The sequence below is a fragment of the Rhinolophus sinicus genome, chromosome 14, assembly GCF_057876585.1.
Source record: "Rhinolophus sinicus isolate RSI-liver-muscle chromosome 14, RSI-T2T, whole genome shotgun sequence".
In the NCBI taxonomy this organism is placed as follows: Eukaryota; Metazoa; Chordata; class Mammalia; order Chiroptera; family Rhinolophidae; genus Rhinolophus; species Rhinolophus sinicus.
In genome coordinates, this window is record NC_142514.1 from 46,673,869 (window position 1) to 46,695,779 (window position 21,911).

The 21,911-nt window shown below is 41.3% G+C and overlaps 1 protein-coding gene across 2 annotated transcripts in view; it reads left to right on the plus strand.

Annotated features, from left to right (window-relative positions):
* ROR1 (ROR family WNT receptor 1) overlaps positions 1-21,911 on the plus strand; it is a 368,857-nt gene that overhangs the window by 198,291 nt on the left and 148,655 nt on the right. Inside the window, exon 2 of one of the 2 annotated variants that reach the window (XM_019731569.3) lies at positions 13,441-13,512. The exons of the other annotated variant lie outside the window; for it this stretch is intronic. Coding sequence (XP_019587128.1) covers positions 13,441-13,512 — 72 coding nt within the window. The remainder of the gene's footprint in view (positions 1-13,440; positions 13,513-21,911) is intronic. 2 annotated transcript variants of the gene reach the window in all.

Here is a 21,911-nt window from a genome sequence, read left to right on the forward strand (position 1 = left end):
AAAAGATTATAATGGAGCTGAAAAATTCCTATTGCCTAGTGGCATTGTAAGGTCATAGCGCAACACATTATTCACATGTGTGTGGTGACGCTGGTATAAATAAACCTACTGCATTGCCAGCTGAATAAAAGTATAGATCATACAATTATGTCCAGTATATAATACTTTGTAATGATAATCAATGACTGTTACCTCTTTATATGTTTACTATCCTATGCGTCTTATCGTTATTTTAGAGTGTACTCTTTCTACTTACTAAAACAAAAAAGTCTGCTATAACACAGTATGCCGTGTGACGCCAGCAGCAGCCTCATACAGGCTTGTAGCCTCGGAGCAATAGGCTGTACCATTTGGCCGAGGTGTGTACATCTAGGTATGTGTAAGTGCCCTCTATGATGTTCACACAATGGCAAAATCGCCTAACACGGCATTTCTTAGAATGTATCACTGCGATTAAGCAGCACGTAACTATACAGATAAGAATATATATATACACACAGTATATGTATGCATATATATATATATATTATATATATAACTATGTATTTTATATATGCCCACAAATATAAGAACATGCAAACATTATTTTTTTTTTTTGCTTTTTACACAAATGCGCATAGTTTTCTATGTACATGTACAGTACTTTGCTTTTTTTTCTTATTTTAAAGATATATTTTGATGATTTTTTCTCCCAAATCAGTATATACAGAGCTGCTTTATTCTTTTTAACAGTTGCATGTGTTCCATTATAAATTTTGGGTAGGCCCTAATTTATTTAACCAGTCTCCTTGTTGTTAGACAAGTAGGTTGTTTCCAATCTTTTCCTGTTATAAACAATACTGCATTAAAAATCTTACATAAATATCACTTCGTACATGTTTAAGGACATCTGTGAGATAAATTCCAGTATGTGGAATTGCTGTTTACAGGGTATTTGCATTTAAAATTTTCATAAGTATTGCCAAATTTTACCAATTTATGCTCTGACCAATATAAAGGTCCCTGTTTCCTCATATTCCCCTCAGTATAGTGAGTTATCAAGCTGTTTTTAAATTTCTAATCTGATTGGGAAAAATGACATCTCATTGACATTTTAATTTACATTTCCTGTATTATCAGTAAGCTTAATGTGTTTTCATGTATTTAAGAACCACATATATTTCCTTATGTATAAATTGTCTATTTATTTCCTTTGCCCACTTATCTATTGTATTCTTGGGTTTGTGTTTTTGTTTTTTTTCTTGTTTATTTGTAGGAGCATTAGCATACTATATTATGGCAGGTAGCCCTTTACTTTTTGAGTTACAATAATTTTTTTTCCTGGTTTCTCATTTGTGTTTTGATATTATTTTTGATTATTCACTTGTAGAATTTTTAAAATAATTTTTTAATTGGGGAATATTGGGGGACAGTGTATTTCTCCAGGGCCCATCAGCTCCAAGTCCAGTCACCTTTTTCAATCTTTAGTTGCAGGGGGTGCAGCCCACCATTCCATGCGGGAATCGAACCGGCAAACTTGTTGTTAAGAGCTCGCACTCTAACCAACTGTGTCATTCCACCATCCCCCTTGTAGAATATTTTTAATGCAATCAAATTATCATATTTCTTTTTATGGCTTTTAGATTTTGTGTCAAACTTTGAAAGGTTTTTCCACTCCAAGTTTGCTAAATAAATTTCTCCCATGTGCTGAGGATACACTTGCTGGTTGGGAACCTTGAGGCAGCAGGTCAGGAAAAATGAGGGCAGCAGAGAAGGATTATGGGGAAGGCCTGATGACTTCTAGTCGATGAATCATAATATGGGACCTTGACTGTCAATTCAAGGGAAAAGCAGCAAAACAGAACCAGTTTGGTTGCTTCTCTCTCCCAAGCGGTTCCACCAGTTGCAACAAATTTCCCCAAATACCTTGGTCACCTCTGACTGATAGTGGATGACCGCATTCCATGTGGGAAAGATATACACCTTCTCTAAGCAAAGCAGCTATTAAGAACATTCTCTTATCAGCCGGAGATCAAGTAGCCCATCTTGGTAGGTGACATACATGAGTGAACAGGCTGCCCCATCCATCATGTGCTCGGTAGCATTGGTCGTTCCTGTTCACTGCAGTTGACTAGGAAGACCTCCTGAAATGCTGCTGTTTGACAGTTCTGTGAGGAGGAAGAGCCCTCCCTTTTTGCATCAGAGGGGCTTGCTACCGAATCCAAAGCATGGTCTTGCATTGCTGTGAAAAGTTCCCATGCCTACAGCCACAAATACCAAAGCTGCTTAAAGGCTGCAGGTAGACCTACATTTCAGATGCAGATATCAACACCTGACAACCAACTCAAAATGGTTTCCATCAGGTTTGAAAACCAAACTAGTCTTACAGATTGGTGGTGGAAGAGGATAGTCACAAAATTAACTACATGCAAGATTATTTGTCTCTCTGATAAGACAATGAATAAAAAGTATATTGCACGAGGGAATGACCAAATCACCAACTTTGAATAGCAATTGCTCTTAGTTGATCTTTGTGTTTATGGATGCGGGAATATAATTTCTTCCAGATAATTGCTTGAATCTCTTAAATATGATCAATGAGCTACCAACACCCAACCCTAGGGTGGCTCACTCTAGGAGGCAGTTCTTCATTGTGCTTCACAGCAGTGAGAGGAAGCTCCTCCCCCATTTGTTTCTTCCTTTAATTTCTCAAACTTATGTCTGAATACACAAGAATGTTTGAAATTTGGGTAATATATTTAGGGGAAAGACTGTGGGCTCTGGAATCAGAAATTTCTGACTAGATTCAAATCCTGGCTTTTCAACTATGTGGTGTTAGGCTTGTTCTGAACCTCATTGAGCCTTAGTGTTCTCATCTGTTAAATGGGTATCTATTACCCACTAATAATGCTTTATAATGAATGACCACAAAACTTAGTGACCAAAAACAACAAGCATTTATTTATCTCATGAGTCAGTGTGTTGGCAGGGTGGTTCCTCGGTCTGGTATAGGTCAAGCCAGTCTTGGCACATTCTGTTAGCCAAAGCAAGTCACAAAGGCCAGCCCAGATTCAAGTTGAGGAGGTAGACTCCATCTCTTCTGGGAAGAACTACAAAAGGGTGTGGGTTCAGGGAGGAATGAATTATAGCCATTTTGCAATCTTATACGAATAAGCGTGATAATACATGGAGACTACAGTTACTATTATATCACCTATGCATTCAGAAAACACTTGTTGAGTGCCTACTGTGTGTACAATGCAACAGTTGATGCTGTGAGTAATGTAGATATAAGACCTCATCTTTAGCCTCAAGAATCATATCATGTTTCCCCGAAAATAAGACCTAGCCGGACAATCAGCTCTAATGCGTCTTTTGGAGCAAAAATTAATATAAGACCCGGTGTTATGTTATGTTATATTATATTAGACCCGGTCTTATAGTAAAATAAGACTGGGTCTTATATTAATTTTTGTTCCAAAAAACGCATTAGAGCTGATTGTCTGGCTAGGTCTTATTTTCGGGGAAACACGGTATAATCTTAGTAAAGAAGTACACTGCAGCAATTCTAGGTCATCTTACAAAGTATAGTGTTTTGAGAGAGAAATAGATAAAACACTTTGGGATCTCAGAAGAGGGAGAGATTAAACTAAGAGGCTCTGGGAAGGGATTCTGGTCCCAACTTATGCTCTGTGTAATGTTTCCCTCTATTAAATTTTAATTATTGATCTCCCCAGGCTATCAATAATGACATGGTACAGGAAACCCAGTCCAGACGGGCAACGCGTTTTAAACTGGAGCAATTTGAGGTAAATTAAGTATTTGAAAATTGCCAGCTGTCTTGATCCTACACGCCCAGGCTAATATGGCCGGAGCAAAACCATCTTACCATCTTGCAGGATAACAGTAATCCTCCTAAACGTACCTCTCTGATTAAAATAATTTCCACTAATCCAGGAGTCTCACAATCCCATTAACTTAAACATTTGGTTTCTAGGGACAGCCAGAAGGTACAAATTATACTTTCGATAGATTTTTTTTCTGAAAACAGTTCTTTGTAAAAAATTTTATTCCTCACTCTTTGGAACTTTTTACTGATTGGATTAACAGTGTGCTAGAGGGGATTATAAAAAAAAAAACAACAAAAAAAAAACACCTTAAAATTGGGGAAGAGGCTTCATCATCAGTGTAATAGAGAGCCTGCGTGGAGCCAGGTTTGGGTGAGAAAGATCGTGGTTACGTTCTCCTGGCAGCTGATGACATGCCAGGGGACCTTAGGCAAGTCTCAGGCCGAGTCTGGGTTTCCTCAACTCCAACCAGGCTATGATTATCTCGGGCCTTGATCCTTCACATGTGGAGTCATGAGCTAATGTCTGTTCTGTGTACAGACTTTCTTGAAAGGAAAAGTGCTACCTAAATACAAGGTACTTGTATTACTGTAAGGTGCTTGGAATCTTAATTGCTTTTTCAACTGCATCCAAAGTGGGCTTCTCTTTGTCAGAGTTGTACGTGGCTGAGAATCAAAGCTGAAAAGGGTTTTGTTTCTCTCTCCTCCTATGCCTAGAGTAGGATGACTGCACATTTTTAGAGCGTGCCCAATTTGCCCATTTGGTGGAGAGCTCCATAAACATAAAATTCCCAGCCATTGAGTTCCCACGTCCTGTACTAGATGCTGGGTGAGACAATACTGCCCTGCTCTTTACAGGTTGATAATTTTCCTCCTAAAAGTCTAATTGGCTACATCGTTGGTCAACCAATTAAGGGAACCTTTAAGTTAAACATAAATATTTGGCTTTGAAAGACATTCAAGAGGTACCTTTTTTTTTTTTTTTCTTGGTTAAGATTCTTTGGGCAGTCTCAATATTGAGGTTGCTGACCACTGTGGAATTTGATGATGAAAATGAAAGTTTAGTTTTAGTCTGCCAACTCTTTTTCCCCTTAATTCTTAAATGACATTAAACATCTCAGTTCATTTAAACCTTTTTTTGCAGGCATGTCATTATTTGAGCTTCCCTGAACTGGTGGTTTATAGCGGGCCAGTGTTAGGCTGGTTCCTCACCTAGGGAGATTTAATCGTTTAGGGATAGGGGTTGAAGGATCTGTATTTGTTTAACTGGGTGACACTGTATTAAATACCCTTCAAGCTGTATCTATGGTAAATAGAAAAATCTTTACTGGATAGTGATAGCTGTTACTTTGCTGAAGGTTACCACTGGCTGGGCACTGATCTCACATCTCCAAGTATTTCCCTAGTTAATCCTCCTCATAGTGCTGCAAGGGCTTTACTATTATGCCCATTTTATGAATGAGGAATGGAGGTTTCGAGGTGTGAAGTAATTTGCCCAAGGTCTTAAGCTAGTATGTGACAACGCTGGGATTTCAACATGAGTAACTCCGAAGTCCACACGTCACCTTGTATGCCTCTGCTACGCTGCCTCCCACCTAGCTTATTCCAGGATAATGTGGAAACCAGGGAAGGACACAAGGAAGTGTGAGATGTGATCCTTGCCCTCAGGAAGTTCACTGTCTAATCAGAATGAAAGGGAGAACACTTACGCGCTGGTGGCCAAAGGATATGTGGACCATAGAATTAAATGCAAACTGTAAAGTAGAAAATTAGAGAAATTCCAAGTGTTTTTTTTTTCCTTTTTGTCTTTTCAATAGAAAATTGAGTATCACTGAGTTAGCAGATTTATTTTTTTTTCCTGTTGAACTGTATGTTGTTTTGCTATCACTTAAACGTAGTTTGAAACAGAAGTATTCTATTTGAGGTTCAAACACGAGCAAGATTTTATTGATGTCAGCATTATACTATTGCAAAAAGATGAAATTTGTGCATCAAATAATTCTGTTTGCTCATTGATCTGACTGGGGCAGAAGTCATTTAACCTGTGCAGAGTGCCATGTTGAACGGACAAATATTTTCTCTTTCCGGGGCCAAGTGTAAATTCGAAAGGTGAAAGAAAATGGAAACTTAGAACCTCTTAGACAGGTTAGACTAAACCTCTAGTCCTGGCAGATATTTACGTTGCTAAGAAGATAAAAGCACAAAAGACCCAGTCTTGGTTGATGAATTGATTTCGGAAGTGTGTAGGGCTACAGCTAACTCACTAAACCTAGGAGAGCCATTCTGTTTCTAATAGAAGTCTCCATTTAGTAGCCAAATTCTGCAGGCAAGGTCAGTTATGTGATTATGGCAGGGGAAGAGATCCCCCCTGTAGAGTCCTCAGCTTTTTGTTCACTTCTTGCCTGTTTTTTTCAAGGAAGGAAATGAGAATATTCAGGCTTCTTGTGTCCATCTAAATATCTGGCTCTCCAGAAACCATATAAGGTTCATTACCAAAATATTTGGTCAGGGCTTGCTCCTCCAAGACTGAGCTAAGTGTCTTTATCCTCACCCCCACCTCCACACCATACACAGCATTTTTTATACTATATTTTAATTCTGTGTTTACTTATCTGTGTCCCTACCACAGAGGAAGCTCCATGAAGTAAGGAACAACCTTGATCTCGTTCACCATTACATCCCAGTACCTAGTTAGCACTTATCTAGTTTGGAGGAAAGTAGATGCTCAATAAATATTTGTTGGATGGATGGATGGATGGATGAACAAACAAACAGATGCACATAATCTCATTAAACTCCAGGTGAAAGTAAGGAGTTTTAAAAGGAATCCTTTCTGGCTGTCTAGTTTACCAAAGTTCCTATGACTTTAGGCAACACCCAGCACAACTTAACTTCATTCCCATTGTATATAGCATTTAACCAAGACTTCATTTGTTTTGCAAGAATAAACTCCCAGGCTGTCACGGAATTGCAGCTAGGAAAGCATCTTTCTTGGTTCTCTTGTTTCTTTTGAGTGACCGGTGACTTTGAATTGGCAAGAGACAATTACAGGGTAATAGACTTTTACTACAAAATGGATTGTAGATTGTGAAATGAAGGTGTGCGTGGGCCACACAAAGGGGAAATTTAAATGGCAAACACCAGAAGACAAAGACAGATGACACAGCAGGATGAGTAAGAAGGAAAAATTGCCAGGAGGCACTTTTGAGGGGAAAAGCACATAAGGAAGAGCAGCCAAGTGGAAATCAGAAGAAAAGAGTGAAGTTTGTTGATGTCACTGGAAATCTAAGGTGTCTGCAGCACCTGAAAGGAAATGAAATAAAACCTCTGTCGGGAGATAAGACCAGTTTCTGAGCTAAGCATTTTTTCAACACGCTTCCTTTTTAGCTTTATTCTGTCTTTGACAACTTGTTCTGAAGCCAGAAATAAACTAATTCTTTTGTTGCCCTAAGCCTCCATTGAGTGGCACCGTGGGTGTATGAGGGAGTGCTAACTTTGGGTCCATTCATTTGGACTTCTTGGAGAATATCAAGGTTTGAGCAACTCTGAAATTTCTCTTAGGACTTTGCACTGGCCCTAAGGAGATCCTATCTCCCGAATAACTAGAAGAGATGTTTCCTTTTTATCTTTAAGGAAAAAACAAAAACAAAAACAAATACTCTAGAAATCCGTGGATTTTGAAATTCCTCTTTGTTTACTTCTTGGAAAAAGTTACTATTATATAATTGAGTATGACCATTATTGGGTTATTTGCACTTTCCCTTATGTGCCATAGTATTTCTAATACACAGACCTCTTCTAAGACTGGAACAATTTTTTCTATGCCCTGATCCTTGGGTTTCCCATTCCTCAATCTGGAAGATGTACTCTTTCTCAGTGCTGTCTTGGAACCCTCTCTTTACCTCTCTTGTACCACTTACCACATATTTGGTTTGGAGTCAAGGCTTATTTAACATTTCCAACATGTTTTACAACTTATTTGTTTATTATTGTTGCACGTAACTTCTAGATTCAACTTCCTTCTTACTGAAATAAAGAATTTAGCACAAAGGCTGTGAGTTCCTAACAGTTGTATTTTTAATACACAGAAAATGGAAACAACCAAATGTCTGAGGTGAATGGTTGAACAAAGTATGATACTTCCATATTATGGAATATAATGCAGCACTGAAAAATAACAGACCATTGATACACATAACAAATTGGGAGGATGTCAAGGGCATTGTATGAGTTTGTTTATATAACATTCTTGAAATAACAAAAATCATAGAGATGGAGAACAGAGTCGTGGTTGCCAGGCGTTAGGTACAGTTGGGAGGAGAGAGATGGGTGTGGCAGGAGGGAGATCTTTGGGGATGACATAGTTCTTTGTCTTGATTGCAGAGGTGTTTTCATCACATGTACATGTGATGAAATGACATGGAACTATACACACATTGTAACAATGTCAAATTCCTGGTTTTGATGTTGTACCATTATTATGTAAGTTGTAACTGTGGAAAGAAACTCCATGAAGGGTACATTGGAACTCTGTGGTCTTTACACAGAGTTTTCCCTACACTAGAAGTTTCCCTTCCCCTACCCAAGTTCTGGAGGGACTCCAAGAGTCCCAGCAGCTTGTCTGGGCCATTGGGGGAAGTGTGTCCAGCCCCTCCCCATAGATGACAGACTTTCCCAGTTTCTAGTAAAGTCTTCAGGCAAGAACTCAGATCTCCCTCTGGCCACATCTTTGATTTTCAAAATGAGCATTGAAATTGCAGTACCCAGCCCGGAAGTCCTATATTTAAAGGCACCTTCTGTGTTAGTTTCCACTTAAACTATTCTCTTCCTTGTTGGACCTGAGAATGTCCGTTTTTTTCAACTCAGCTGTGCATTATGTTTTTTCTTGTGATATTTTATATGGTACTCTGGGTGTTTTTAGCCTGCTTGGGGTGAGGTGGCAGGACTGACTCGTGGGTTGGGGAGGCCATTTCTGTCTGCTTCTATTGCTGCTCTGTCACACTGTCTATAATTGTATACCTGTACTCCTCTCCTGCTAGACTGTAAGTTCTTGAAAATTGTTAGAGACCAAGTCAAGCTTTGTAATCCCAGTTTTTATTCATAGAAAGTGCTCACACACATGTGTGTTGAATGGATGTGTGAGTGAGTGAATCTCTAGAGTTCCAAGAGAGCCCAAGTCTGATAGTTTTTAAGTAAGACAGTTTTCAAGACTATTTGTATTCACTTTAAAGGAGATGTGTGTCATCGTGATGCTTTGTGTAGCATAATTCCTTTATCTGCAAGAACTACATATGGTCTGAAATATTAATTTAACGGATTAAAAAAAAGAAGAAGAATAGTATTTCCAAAGGGGAAAAAAAGGCATTTAAGTGTGACTCAAGAAGTATTCCCTCTCCTCCCTTTGTGTCTCCCACCCCCTTTTTAGGTTTTAGAATTAGGGAACCAAGCACTGTGGAGAGAAGAGTGTGGCCTCTGCAACTGTTTCTCAAACTACTTTCTGCAGCGCTTAGAGCGCACAGGGGTCCTCTGGGGCTGAAGGGGGCTTAAGCCGTAAAGCAAGTGAGCACGCCTTTTAGTCCCCACCCCACCCCTCATTTGGGCACAATTTGAGACACTGGCTCTGCCTTCAGACTACCTGGGTTTGATCACAATCCCCATCCCCACCCCAACGAGCTAAGTAGGCAAGTGCCTTAGTACATATATCTTTGCCTCAGGTGCTTCAATCTTAAAATGGAGAGAATAATGGTGCCTACCTTATAGACTTGGTGGGAAGGTCTCTAAGCACAGGCAGAGCCTTTCAGACATTGAGAAAACCTGGACACCTTTCTTGTTGTTGTTGTTTAGGCAAGTTCCTCTATATAAGAAGATGCCTCACACCACAAATGTTGGGTTATTTTTAATTTTTCTTCAACAAATTAATGGCTTTGGCACATTTACAAGAAAGGCACTGGGGTATCCACTTTTCCCCTCACACTTCGTGACTAGTGGATTGGACACAGATTGCATGAGTATGCGGGTCTGTGCCTGTGTAACCTCACGTATCACTGGATTAGGATACAGGATGTGTCCTGGCTGGGTGCTTCTCGGAAGAGTTGCTGCATCCTATGAACGTTGGGTCTCTACCTGCCACCTGCTGAGATGAACCAGTAATATATTTGGAGAGCAGAGGCTTTTATCAATGAGGAGGCTTCAAAGCTTTTTTTTCCCCCTCCCTTCCTTCCAAATATCACTCCCACTGTTCAGGCTGAAATACCAAAACCTTATGGTTTGCAAAATCAGTGCCAAAAAGTCAATCGTCAGTGAAACTGCAAAGATAATAGCTCCTATTGACCAAACCAGGAGAAGAATGGTTTGCCCTCCTGCAGAGGTCAGGAAAGATAAGAGCTGGAGTTTTCTAAGACTTGCCTGATTTGCCGAAATTGGATAAAATCGCATCAAAACACTTAAGTTCTTTGAGAACTGGTGACCAATTCAGGAAAACCTCACCAAATGAAAAGATTGGCTTGGATTAGGAAGGCATGTGTAATAAAGTCTTTCTAAAAGCCTGGCTTATGCGTTATTTCAAACTAGACAGTGACAGAACAGCTAACTGGAGCACTATGTCCATGAGAGGATGGTTGCTGTCTGCCTTCACACTGGACAGAGGGGAAGGCACAAACGGTCTTGAGTGTCCCCTCTGTGCAGGGTGCCGTGCACGGCTCTTTTGGTCTATTATCTAATTTTAATCCTTACTGCCGTCCTGTGAGATGGCTGTCCTGTCCCCATTTTCCAGGACGTAACATGCTCATGGTCACAAAATTAGTCAGTGACAGAGATTAGTATTTTAATCTAGGTGGGTATTTCCATTAAATATCCTACTGTCTCCTAGTTGGCACATTACTGATTTGCTCTTGCCACAATAATTTTACACAAAGGGAGGCTGCCAGCCTGGTATGAAATATCTCCTGATCCTTTTGCCATGGTGAGGGGAATGGGAGAGACGCTGAATCCATCAGTGGGGCTCGTACAGGGTCAACACTGGCGATCATGTCTCTCTTTAACGCTGCTGCTGACCCTGGAATCAATGGACGTCATATTGAGATGTGCTCAGCCTGCCTTTCTGGGAAGAAAAACTTATTAAACACCATAATTTTTAGGGGAGGGGGGTTACTAATATTGAACTTTCCCACATGAAGTAAGTGAAAAGTTTAATATTAGTAATTTTAATTTTTAAAAAAGTGGCCTCAGAAGGTAATATTTTTCGGAGGGCGATTACTCATATTTAAAAATATTTATGTTTTTATTATAATTTTGTCTGAGAAGCTGAACATGTGGCTATCTGAAGGAATAGATCTTGAGGCCGAGCACAAAATTCCTTAGAATCATCACAATCCCTAATGAGCTTGTAAATTGGAATCGTCTTTGCTGCCACCCAAGAACCAAGTGGTAATCATTGTCCAGGGACACGTGAGGGACAGTTTCCCTGTTCCCAGTGCCAAGAAGCATTTGTCATCAGTCCCAGATTATATTCAATCAGCAATTCAAACTCAGGTTAGAAAAACCAAGTGACATGCAACTAACTTTCTATAAAATTAATACCATAAAATGAAACCTATGTTGCAGGCATTTTAACTGGGAGCAGCAGTAAGATGAAGCTATGAAAATATTGAATGTAAATGCTGTCCAGATCTGTCTTAATCCCACCACTTCCCCACCTTTTGTTTCTGTGCCTGAAATGCTGCCGGAGCTGCCATGCTTCTATTCCCAAGCTCCCTGAAGTCTAGGTGTTGGAGTGCTTGATGAGCCTTTTTAGAAGGCAAACCACAGTAGCCCCTAATAGTGCAAACAAGGGACTATTATTCAAAGAGCCAAAGTGGGTGGCAGCAGGATGGGATCAGTGTGGAGTTGCGGTTAGAGTCATATGCGGAGGGTCCCAAAATGTAGACAATTAGCTCTTCCTGGTGAAATCACCTGCATGAAATAGCCATTCTAGGACAAGTGGTTGATAACAGGAGCACTGCCTTCCACCGTGGTTTTGTGTTAAGCATTTTTCTTTCTTGGGTAAGCTTTTCTTTTTGGTTTCATATTTTGGAATTCGGTGTGCTTCAAGATCCCTGCCCTCCTGCCCCATCTGACTTCGGGTCCCCTTAAAAGAATCTGTGCTTTTTTGGGGGCTCAGGATGTGACAGTTGACTGGGGCCATTAGCGGTGGGGCGAGTATATGTGGTTTGTCTACTTTCTTTCCAGCTTGCTTTCTTTTCCACCTGGACAGGGAAAGAGGCAAGCCACGGAGGTATGCACAAACCAAACAACGCTTTTGTCTCTGCTGTGTGTGGCAGGTTGATCGAAGACCCAGGAGACAAACGACAAGTGGGCCTCGGCAAGGTCTCCGTGGGTAAACATCCTGTCCTTTGGCAAAGCTCACTGATGATGGCGTGTGGCTTCTATGGCCATGCGGCAGGCCCCAGCAGTAAAGAAGGAAATGTAGAAAGTATGCTTATCTAGGTGAAAAGGTGAAGTGAGAGAGAGGGAAGGTGGAGTCCGACAGATCTTGATTTGAATCCCAATTCTTCCACTTACTAAAGCTCACCTTATATTCCAACTCAGATCCACTTTCAGTGGCTACCTAGAGTACTGTGTTGAAGGACTATGAAGCAGATCCCAGGTTTAATAGACCAAATGGCCATGATTGATAAATGATGTCTGCACCAGATTGAAGGAAGGGTCGTGACAGTATGGGTGCCATATGTCTAATGACCTAGGCTCTGGGCTCTCAGAGATCCTGCATAGCACTAAAGTTTTGTAATACAGTCTGCGTGTGTGTGTGTGTGTGTGTGTGTGTGTGTGTGTGTGTGTAGATGTCCCCTAAGGGGAGATTAGTGCAATCCTATTAAAATGTGCTAGTCAGGTGGGATCATGGCTTACATTTTCAAAAACATTGTTTGTATATTACAGTATATTAGTGAGGAGTTTTAACATCTTCATAGTATATGATGCCCTTTAGATTGTTGATTTGCATGTTTTCGTTAATTTATGGTAGTTTTAAAAATTGTAAGTTTAGTTACCAAAAATGACTCTCCCTAGTCAAAGCTTTCCTTTGCCTCGACTTAAAGTTTCAATATAGAAATTCAATATGGAAATAAATTCAATATAGAAATTCAGTATAGAAAAATGAATTTCTCTGTTAATAGAAATGCTATCCATTCACAAACACGAATGAAATCAGCAGCAGGAGCAACATTACCCTTGGTTTTCATGGGAAGGCTATTGAATAGATCCATCCAAGACTAGTCTTCTTCTAACAGTAGATGGAAAAGTTTACGTTTGATAATGTTTGGTCATTTCTTGCATATTTGGTTTTGCATTAATGAAATATTTGTGCTTTAATTTTCAAGCCCGTGTGTTAAAATATTCAGGTCTGGCCTACAGATTGTTCATCTGGATAGCCTCTATAGAGCAGGCGCCTCTGCCTGGCAAGTCGAGCAGCCATTCCAGTTTAATAAGCTATGGAATGGCAGTGGTCTCTCTCCGAGGCAGGGTCTTTGGAAATCTCCTGTAATGCTTCTAACAGCCCATAAGTTACTGTGGTTAATATTGCCCTTGTCTTTCTCCCCGCCCTTCTTTTTTCTTTTCAGAAACAGAGTTGTCAGTCACTGCTGAGTTAGTGCCTACCTCATCATGGAACGTTTCAAGCGAGCTCGACAAAGGTACACAGTGGGGACACACTGGGGAGGCGGAGGAGGGGAGGTGTGAAACTCCATTTTGAATCCTGGCATGGCCTGCTTTGAAATCCACTGCTTTTTAGATCACTAGAAGGAGGTGGGGGCCAACATAAATTCCCAGCTCACTTTGTGATCATTTAACATTTAATGACTTGGAATTCTATTATTTCTGGAGTCTCTCTCTCTCTCTCTCTCTCTCTCTCTCTCTCTCTCTCTCTCTCTCTCTCTGTCTCTCTCTCTCTCTTTCTCCTTTCCCTTCCTTTCCCTTCTTCCTCTAAAATGTTCCACATGGTGAAAATGCTTCAAGATGTGAAATAGGGTTTTTCCTGACCTTCCTGACACTGCCTCTAGTGGATTTTATTTAGGGGATTTGATTCCGCCTGAGCCCGGATTGATCAGAGCTGTTTGCTGGGTGACCTTTTACAGAATATTTGATGTGCTTGCAGAGTTCAGGGCAGAGTCTCAGGAATGTTTGTAATTACCTGTGCATACAGATGGTGGCTTCCTCTGTGCACGTGGGGAGCAGGTTCCGGCTATGAGGTTGTTGTATAGTATTAATTAAGCCCTGCCATATGCTAAGCACTGGCTACTCTAGAGATCCTGTGTCTTGGAATGGAAAATCAGGACACAGTCAAATCCCCTGCAATTGGCTCATCCTACCTTTCCAGCCTTGTTTCACTTTAGTCCCTTTATGCCCCTTTGTGCATTTCCAGCCAAATTTGTATTTCTTTTTATATATCCTGTGCTTTTCTGCCTCTCTGCTTTTGTCTAAGCTTTTCTTTCCACGTGCATTGCCCTTCCTTGCTTGCCAAAACCCATTCTCTGCCTTTTACAGGGCAGCAAATTACTTTTCCTTCAAGTCCAAACAGAAAGTCTATCTTGGCCACAGTCTTATGTGATCCCTCAGCAGGAAGTGGCCTGTCCTTCTTTGGAAGTCCTATAGCCCTTTTCTATGTTATATCATGGTGATTTACATACTTGGCTATCTCGCCCTTAAAGCTGGAAATTCCTTATAGGTAGGGTATCTATCTTGTTCTTTTTCTTTCTGCCTGTCTCCATCACAAAATGTAGCAGAGACTCCTGTTCGTAAGAAATCCTCAATAAACATATGTGGAATGATGAGTAATACCGTATCAAGGGCCATATAGATGGATGGGCCACGTCCAGGTGTATGTGTGCAAATACATTCAACAAACTGATTAAGTTTCTATTTTACTACAGGCATGAGTCTAGGTTCTGGGATTGTAGTGATGAAAGGAGCTCCAAAGTCATTGTCAAAAATTGCGTTTTATGATCAACTCTCTTTTGTCTGTTCATCTGTTCACTGGGAATTGTATTTCCTCTCTGAGGAGAGAGAACTTTATAAAACAGTAATAGGCAAAGCTATTTTGCTGGTTATACTTTTTAGGTATTTTAGGGTGGTAAGAGGAGGGGGCATGTCGTTTCACCTTAAGTCAAAGGCACTTAGGATCATTTATTGTCAAATTTGATCTGGACGTTCTTTTTCTAATTATGGATTAAAACAGGGACTGCATGTTATTCTTCTACATCTCCAGCACCAAGCACAATGCCGAGGAGGCAGTAGGTTCTCAAGGATGTGAACTTAGTTGGCCAGCTCCTTAGGGCACCAACAAAAAAAAAATGACACTATTGCATATACTATGTTATTTATCATGTTCCAGTTATGACGATAGAAGGACATCAATGTGTGATAAAAAAAAAAGGTAGTGGAGGCATCGGTCAAGAACGTAGCCCGCCAGACTTCAAATTTCTACCAGACCAGCACTGTAATTAGCGGTGGTTGCCCTTAAAGAAAGAAGTAGTGTCAGTAGTAATGAACCTACTGGCCAAAAGGCTGGGTGGACTGAGGCAGGCCTCAAACTCTTGTGTTTGTTCAGTATGGCCTTCCAGAGAGCAGGGATGGTTTTCCAGGGATTCTTGGTACCTTCTTTCTCTAGAAGATAATTAGTATATAGTCTTTAATTCCCTTTTAGAATAAAAGAGAAAGCTGATTAATTCATTTATTCATTCATTGATCAAATCTTTATTGCTTTCTGCTGTGGTCTGGGCTGTGTCTGAAGAATTAGGATAGAAACATGAATCAGACAAACATGTCTGTCCTCCATGAGCTCAGAACCAAAAGGGAAAGACTGGTATCTAAAGGCATAATCATAGCCTTCCAATCGATTTAATAGATTGTGTTGTCAAGGGACATTCCCCCCAATCACAGAGAGAAATAGACAATGGAAAAAACATCCATTGGTATGCAAAAAGGAGAAATCCCCAGGTGCCAGAAATGAAGAGTAAGCTCAATAACGGAGCAATGATTAGTGAGACGGGATTAAACAAAAACCTCTTAGGGTTTCCAGGTGGGAATTACCGCCCGTTCTCAGGAATTTTCTCTTTCCCATTCCTGAATCCCGAGAAAAGTTGGTCGGAAAATCGGCTCCTTGAACCCAGGTGGTTGGTAGTATCGGCCGTCACTTTGTGGAAACGATTCATCGTGGAGAACAGATAACAGTTTATATCTTGGGATTCAGGAACGGGAAAATGAAAAAAAATTCCTGAGAATGGGTGGCAATTCCCGCCTGGAAACCCTAAAAGGTCCTATGAAAATATGGGAAGTATATGTGGTTTTTAGGGGCTGGAGTTTCAGTACCCCATGGGGATGAAAGCTGGGGCCATAGCAAACAAATTCTCTGATAGCTGTCAGTGAAGAATGACTGGTCCAAGCGTGAAGTAAAGAATATTCTGCTGAGGATCTGGTATAGAAATCTATCAGCCACCTGGGCCATTGGGACCAAGCACGAGAAATCAAAACCTCAACCTGCACTATGTGTGGTATGGAGTTGGGATTCTTCTTGTATAGTGTACAAGCCACAAACCAAGAAGATAATGTAAAAAGTTGGTCTGGAATTAAACTATGAGACATTGTCAGGGGACAACCTACAAACTAGGTCATAAAAATATCTCCTCACCCCAGTGCACGTGGGTCACCCACCAAAAACAAAAAGTCTAAATTCAAAACCACCAAACAACACCACCAAACTCCTGCTGATGTTAAGTTTATTTTTAATATTACAGTGTATGCAAGAGAGGGAAAAAAGCTACCCTTAGTGAGAATCAGCAGACACAATACATGGAGACGTTCATATCTTAGAAACTAAAGACAACAGAAGAGTTTCAGAGAGCGGATATGTTTAAAATGTTTCATGGTGAAAGAGGGAACAGAAACCATAGGCCATGTACAGGACAATATGACCAACAAAATTGTGGACATTTTAAAAGAACTAAATAGAAATTCTAGAATTGACCAGAGTTACAGAAATTAAAAATTCATCAAATGGCAGCACAAAGCTGAAGAGAGAAATGGTGAGCTGGAAGACAGATTTGAAATAATACCGTGGTTAAGACAATGGACTCTGGAGCCAATGTGACTAAGTTTGAATCCCGACTCTACTATCTACATACTGTGTGACTTTAGCCAAACCACTCAACCTATCTGTGCTTTGGTCTTTTTCATTTGTAAGATGAGGTGATAAAAGTAGCTACTTCATATGGTTGTGAAAATTGATTTGGCTAGCAAATCTGATAAACTAATTGGAGAATAAGGAGTAACAGCTGTTTTGGGTTAATATGGTTATTACTTTGGGCTTGATAGTGAAAAAAAATCATAGGTACTTTGGTAAGCTCATAAAGAAAGCATATTTTAGGTTTGGAGCAGAAGTTTCAGATCCTGTTATATCAGCCCCTGTCAGCAGCTGCCCACTCTGTCCTTCCGCACATGAGTGTTTACCCATACAAGTGTCATACTTCTCAGCTTGGTAAACAAGGTTTTTCATGGTCTTACCCCTGCTGTCTCCTCTCACCTCACCTTTACACCCCAGACAACTGTGCACTCCATTTTTTTCAACAACCTGCCTCTATTTCCCCAAATTTATCTTTAGGAATATGCCTTTGTTCATGCAGTTTCTTCTGACTGGATTATCTTTAACCCCATTCTACACTTGGCTAATTCCTTCTTTACCTAAGCATTACCTTAAACATTCCCTCACATCCTTCTCCCCACAGTTCTCCTCAGGGGCGTGCGTAGTGCTAAATAAGATAGGCAGTATTTCTGCTTTGTTGGACCTTGCCTTCTAGAGGGAGAAACAGACAATTAGTGAACTTTTTAATCAACTCCATTGACCATGCAATCAACAGTGCCCCAAAATATTTTATATGTGGGGTGACATATCACCCCATGTCTATCTTGATCAGAAGTCTTACCATGCTGTATTGAAATGATCTATTTTGTGGCCGCCTCTTTAAAGGGGTTCTCTTATCTATTGGCATGCTCCTATTACGCAATCCCTGGTTGTAGTAGAAAACATGATGTTAAATCATATGGGCTCAAATGCTATCTATGCCAATTCATAGCTACTGTATGTGAATACCTACTAGGTGCAATGCACTTGCTAAGCATGTTGCATGCATCATTGGAATTCACACCACCTCGTGTGGTAGAACAGAGAGGCAGCTGAGGCTCATGAAGGTTAAAGAACTTGGCTGTGGGGCACAGCTGGTGAGTAGCCATGCCAGGATTCTTACTAAGGCCTCCAGGCCAAGTCCAGGAATCCACATCCAACATGGCAACTGAATATACTGTGCCCCTTGCATTTATAGCCCCTCCTTCCATGGGGCAATTGCCCTCACATAAAAAGGCAGTAAAAATAAAACCCATCACGTGGTATTCGTTAATGCCTTTCTCTTCACATGGCTACTCTGTTCCACCCATCAATCCCACTCTGGCTCCCCAGCCTCACTAATGTCCTGGTTTTCTGTTAACTGAGTCCAGTCAGTGGCATTAAACGGTTACCTTTCCAACAGGAAATGAAATTTAAAAGAGACAAGACCACCCGGGAAGAGCCGTTGAAAGCTGCTATTGATGGGGCATGGAGGTAATTTCTGAAACAAATGCTTCAGAACCAAGTACCTCCTAAAGTAAATCGATCTACAGGGGCCCAACCTCAGCTTCCCCATGGGGGTTTTTGGGTGGGGTGTGATGAGGGCCTCTTTCCCCTTCTTCCATTTTCAGTCACATGAGGTCTCAGAGGTTCTCTATAGAAAGCCAAATGTTTCTTTTGGAGAAAGGACTGGAAATTGTACCCCAAGGTAGCCGAAAGGGAGGGAGTCTACTACTTAAAAAAATACTGAGGCCTGCTTCCAACTGCAAATAGTTCTCTGTGCTGACAGACTAGATTTGGGGGTATTTTTGTCCTGGCTTGCTTTTTTAAATGGAGAGTTACTTCCTCTACCAGCTTGGAGTTTTACGCGTAGTACGGAAGTGTACAGCATGATTCTCATAAGCATGAGCTCTGGAGTTACTATGACTCTGAGCTTTCTTTTGCTCACTTGTGGAGGCATTGGTATCTGTCACCTAAGATTGTTTTCCTGGCCAAGAAACACATTTGTGGGTCGCACTTGTGTTGCGCCATCCGACAGCTGCTTGCATGATCACAATAGACAAATACATGTTGGCCTCAGCCCCTTAGCCCACCTCTTCCCTGAGAACTTCACTGTCAAGAGCTGTGACCAGGTTCTCCAGTTCAGGAGTGGTTGCCTCCTCTCTAATCCCCCTTCTCTGTTACTTGATTTGTCTGCAGCACATAAAGAGTCTATTTAAATGGTATTGACTGGCCTATAGCTTGGAGCTTGGTTCACAGCTAGTCCAAATATGGTCGCTGAGTCCTGTCCTTGTGCTGCTAATTGCGTGTATTTAGAGTGGTGGCAGTGGGTGAAAGGGTAAGATAGAGACGGACTGGAACAGGAGCCTTGGTACTTGGCAAGCTAAACAACAGTCCTCCTGGGAGGGGGTCTCTGAGAGCTCATCCACCGTTTGTTTCATTTTCCAAACTGGTAACCAGTTGTGGGACTTTTCTGGTGGAATCGCCGGGGTAGCCAGGTGGTGTTTAAGACAGCCCCAATTCAGCAGGTTTGGGCCTTAAGCCACATCTTTTGAATATTGATAGCATTGTTTCCTGACGTAGTCCTGCCATATCAACAACAAAAGCACGTGGAGCCTTATACCCTCATGTGGAAAATGGGAGAAGTGATACCAACTCTAAAGGGTTGGATAAGGGCTGAACAAAATCTGAAGTGCCATCACAGTCTCTACATAGATAGGTGCTCACTCAGGTAGCTCTCTTGCGCACCCCCACCCCACCCCCCCCACACACACACACACTTCTTATTCCTAAAGGGAGTGTAGTATGATCTGGGGAAAGAGCACTTGACAAGGAACCTAGATCCTCGTCCCAGCTCAGTTCCACCACCAGGTCAGTGACCTGTCAGTTAAACTCTGGGCCTCAGTGCTCTCATCTGTAAAAAGGGCGGTTTCAGGCCTTGTTCCGGCTGCCTCACCCATAACGAGGCTCCAGTGCTTTGTGAACCAGTATGGCAGCCAGTGGCCACCTGAGGGTGTTGAGCTGGCCACCTGAACGGTGGCCAGTCCACAATGATGTCAGTATAAGTGTAAAACACAAACTTGATTTCAAAGGCTTATATGAAAAAAGGGACTTAAAATAGCTTCATAATTTTATATTGATTACATGTTGAAAAAATTTTTCATATCCTGACTTAAGTGAAATACAGTATTAAAATTAATTTTACCTGATCCTTTTCAATGGGGCGACTAAACAATTTAAAATGGGACATGTCCCTCGCATCATATTTCCATTCGAAGGTGCTGCTCTAATGAACCTCAGGTACATCCCCTCACCTGTGTTTCCTACTGGCAGCATGAGGAAAAGTGCTCATAAGTATCCGGCTTTACAATGCGAGGAACCACATTTTATGAAAAGAGATTCTTGTAAAACTGATTTGGTGTGTGTCTAATACTTAGATACATATAAAGTACTTTATGTGGAATGAATTATCATTATTGATTATAATCTGATCATGAATTCTCAGAGAAGGGCAATATTTTGAGTAATCTTCCTTTTGTGGAGAAAAATTGTGCAGGTTAGAAGTCCAAAGAACAGAGGGATTATAATTTGATAATGGTTACGTAAGGCAGAACCACAGGACAAGTCAGGAAATCCTAGGCCCTAATGACCCAGCATTGCCTATGTCTCTTGAACTTCGCCTTGCACTAGTCTCCCCTGCTGGCTATGCACCAGCCACACCAGCTTCCTTTAGGTTCCTCCAGCAGACCAAGCTCTTTCCTGCCAGGGCATTTTGATATGCTGTTCTTTCTACCCAGAATCCTCTTTCTCTTTCTTTTATGCTCCTTGAGGTCTTGACACAATTATCATCTCCTCAGCTAAGCTTTTCTTGACCATCCAAAGTTAGTTTCCTTTTCCTTTATAGCAATTAAAAAAATCAAAAAATCTGGTCTAGGCCTGGAAGTAGTAAGAAGAACACCTTCTTGATAGGAAAGCAGGGGAGCTTCTGGCCAGCTCTGCTCTGTCTGCTGGGTTGCCTAGAACCCAGCATAAAAAAGCATGTGACCTGGAAATCAGTTTCCTTCAACCAAGCTGTTCTCTCCAGGACTCTTATTAATCCTAGTTAAACACTTGACAAATCTATTCACTTTAGGAAAAGGAACCTCCAAGATGAGGGCTGTGGAATTCTTTCAAGAAAGAGAAGGGAAATGATCCTTTAGAGTCGATCTTGATTCTTCAAAGCCTGCTCAAAGAGAAGGACTTTGCCATGGGGCACCAGCTTCGGAGCGGAGTCAGCCTCACCCCTCGGTGGTCTTTCCAGGCAGTCCTTTCAGCTCAGTTCCAGCTCTTGGCATCAGTCCCTTACGTCAGTCCTCCCACCCCCTCTCCAATGTGCTGCTGTCAGTGGGGCAGTCGGCTTAGAGGCACGAGGCCCTAGGGTGCTCTCCAAATGGCCGACTTGGCTGTGTAAGGAACACAGAACCCCCTCCTCCCAACAATCGCCGTCTGGTCTAGACAGAGGAGCAAACGACCAAGCAAGCTTGGAAACGTTTATGCTCCTGTTTTTACCATTCAGAATTGGGATAGAGATTTATCTACCTCCTGTCATGGGTCTTAGATGCCTTACTCTCTTGGTACCATTTTCGGTAATTCCTGGCAAAAACAAGGCACAATCTTAGATTCATAAGTAATCAGGAAGCAGCAGAGAAAAAAGTTACTTGATTGTTCCCAGGCCATCTTTTTCCTTGCCTGCATGTCTTTTAGTTTGGATTTAAACCTGCCTATTGAGGGAACCTCCCGGTGCGTCCATTTCAGAGATGGCTTTGAAGCTGGCCTCAAGGTAGTTCTAGAAACTTGTGGCCTGGGGTCCTCCTCACAGGGATCATAGGAAGCCTTTATAGTCCTGGGCCTATGGCTTTAGTCAGCTCTTGCACACAACTCCCAGGGACTTTTGTACTT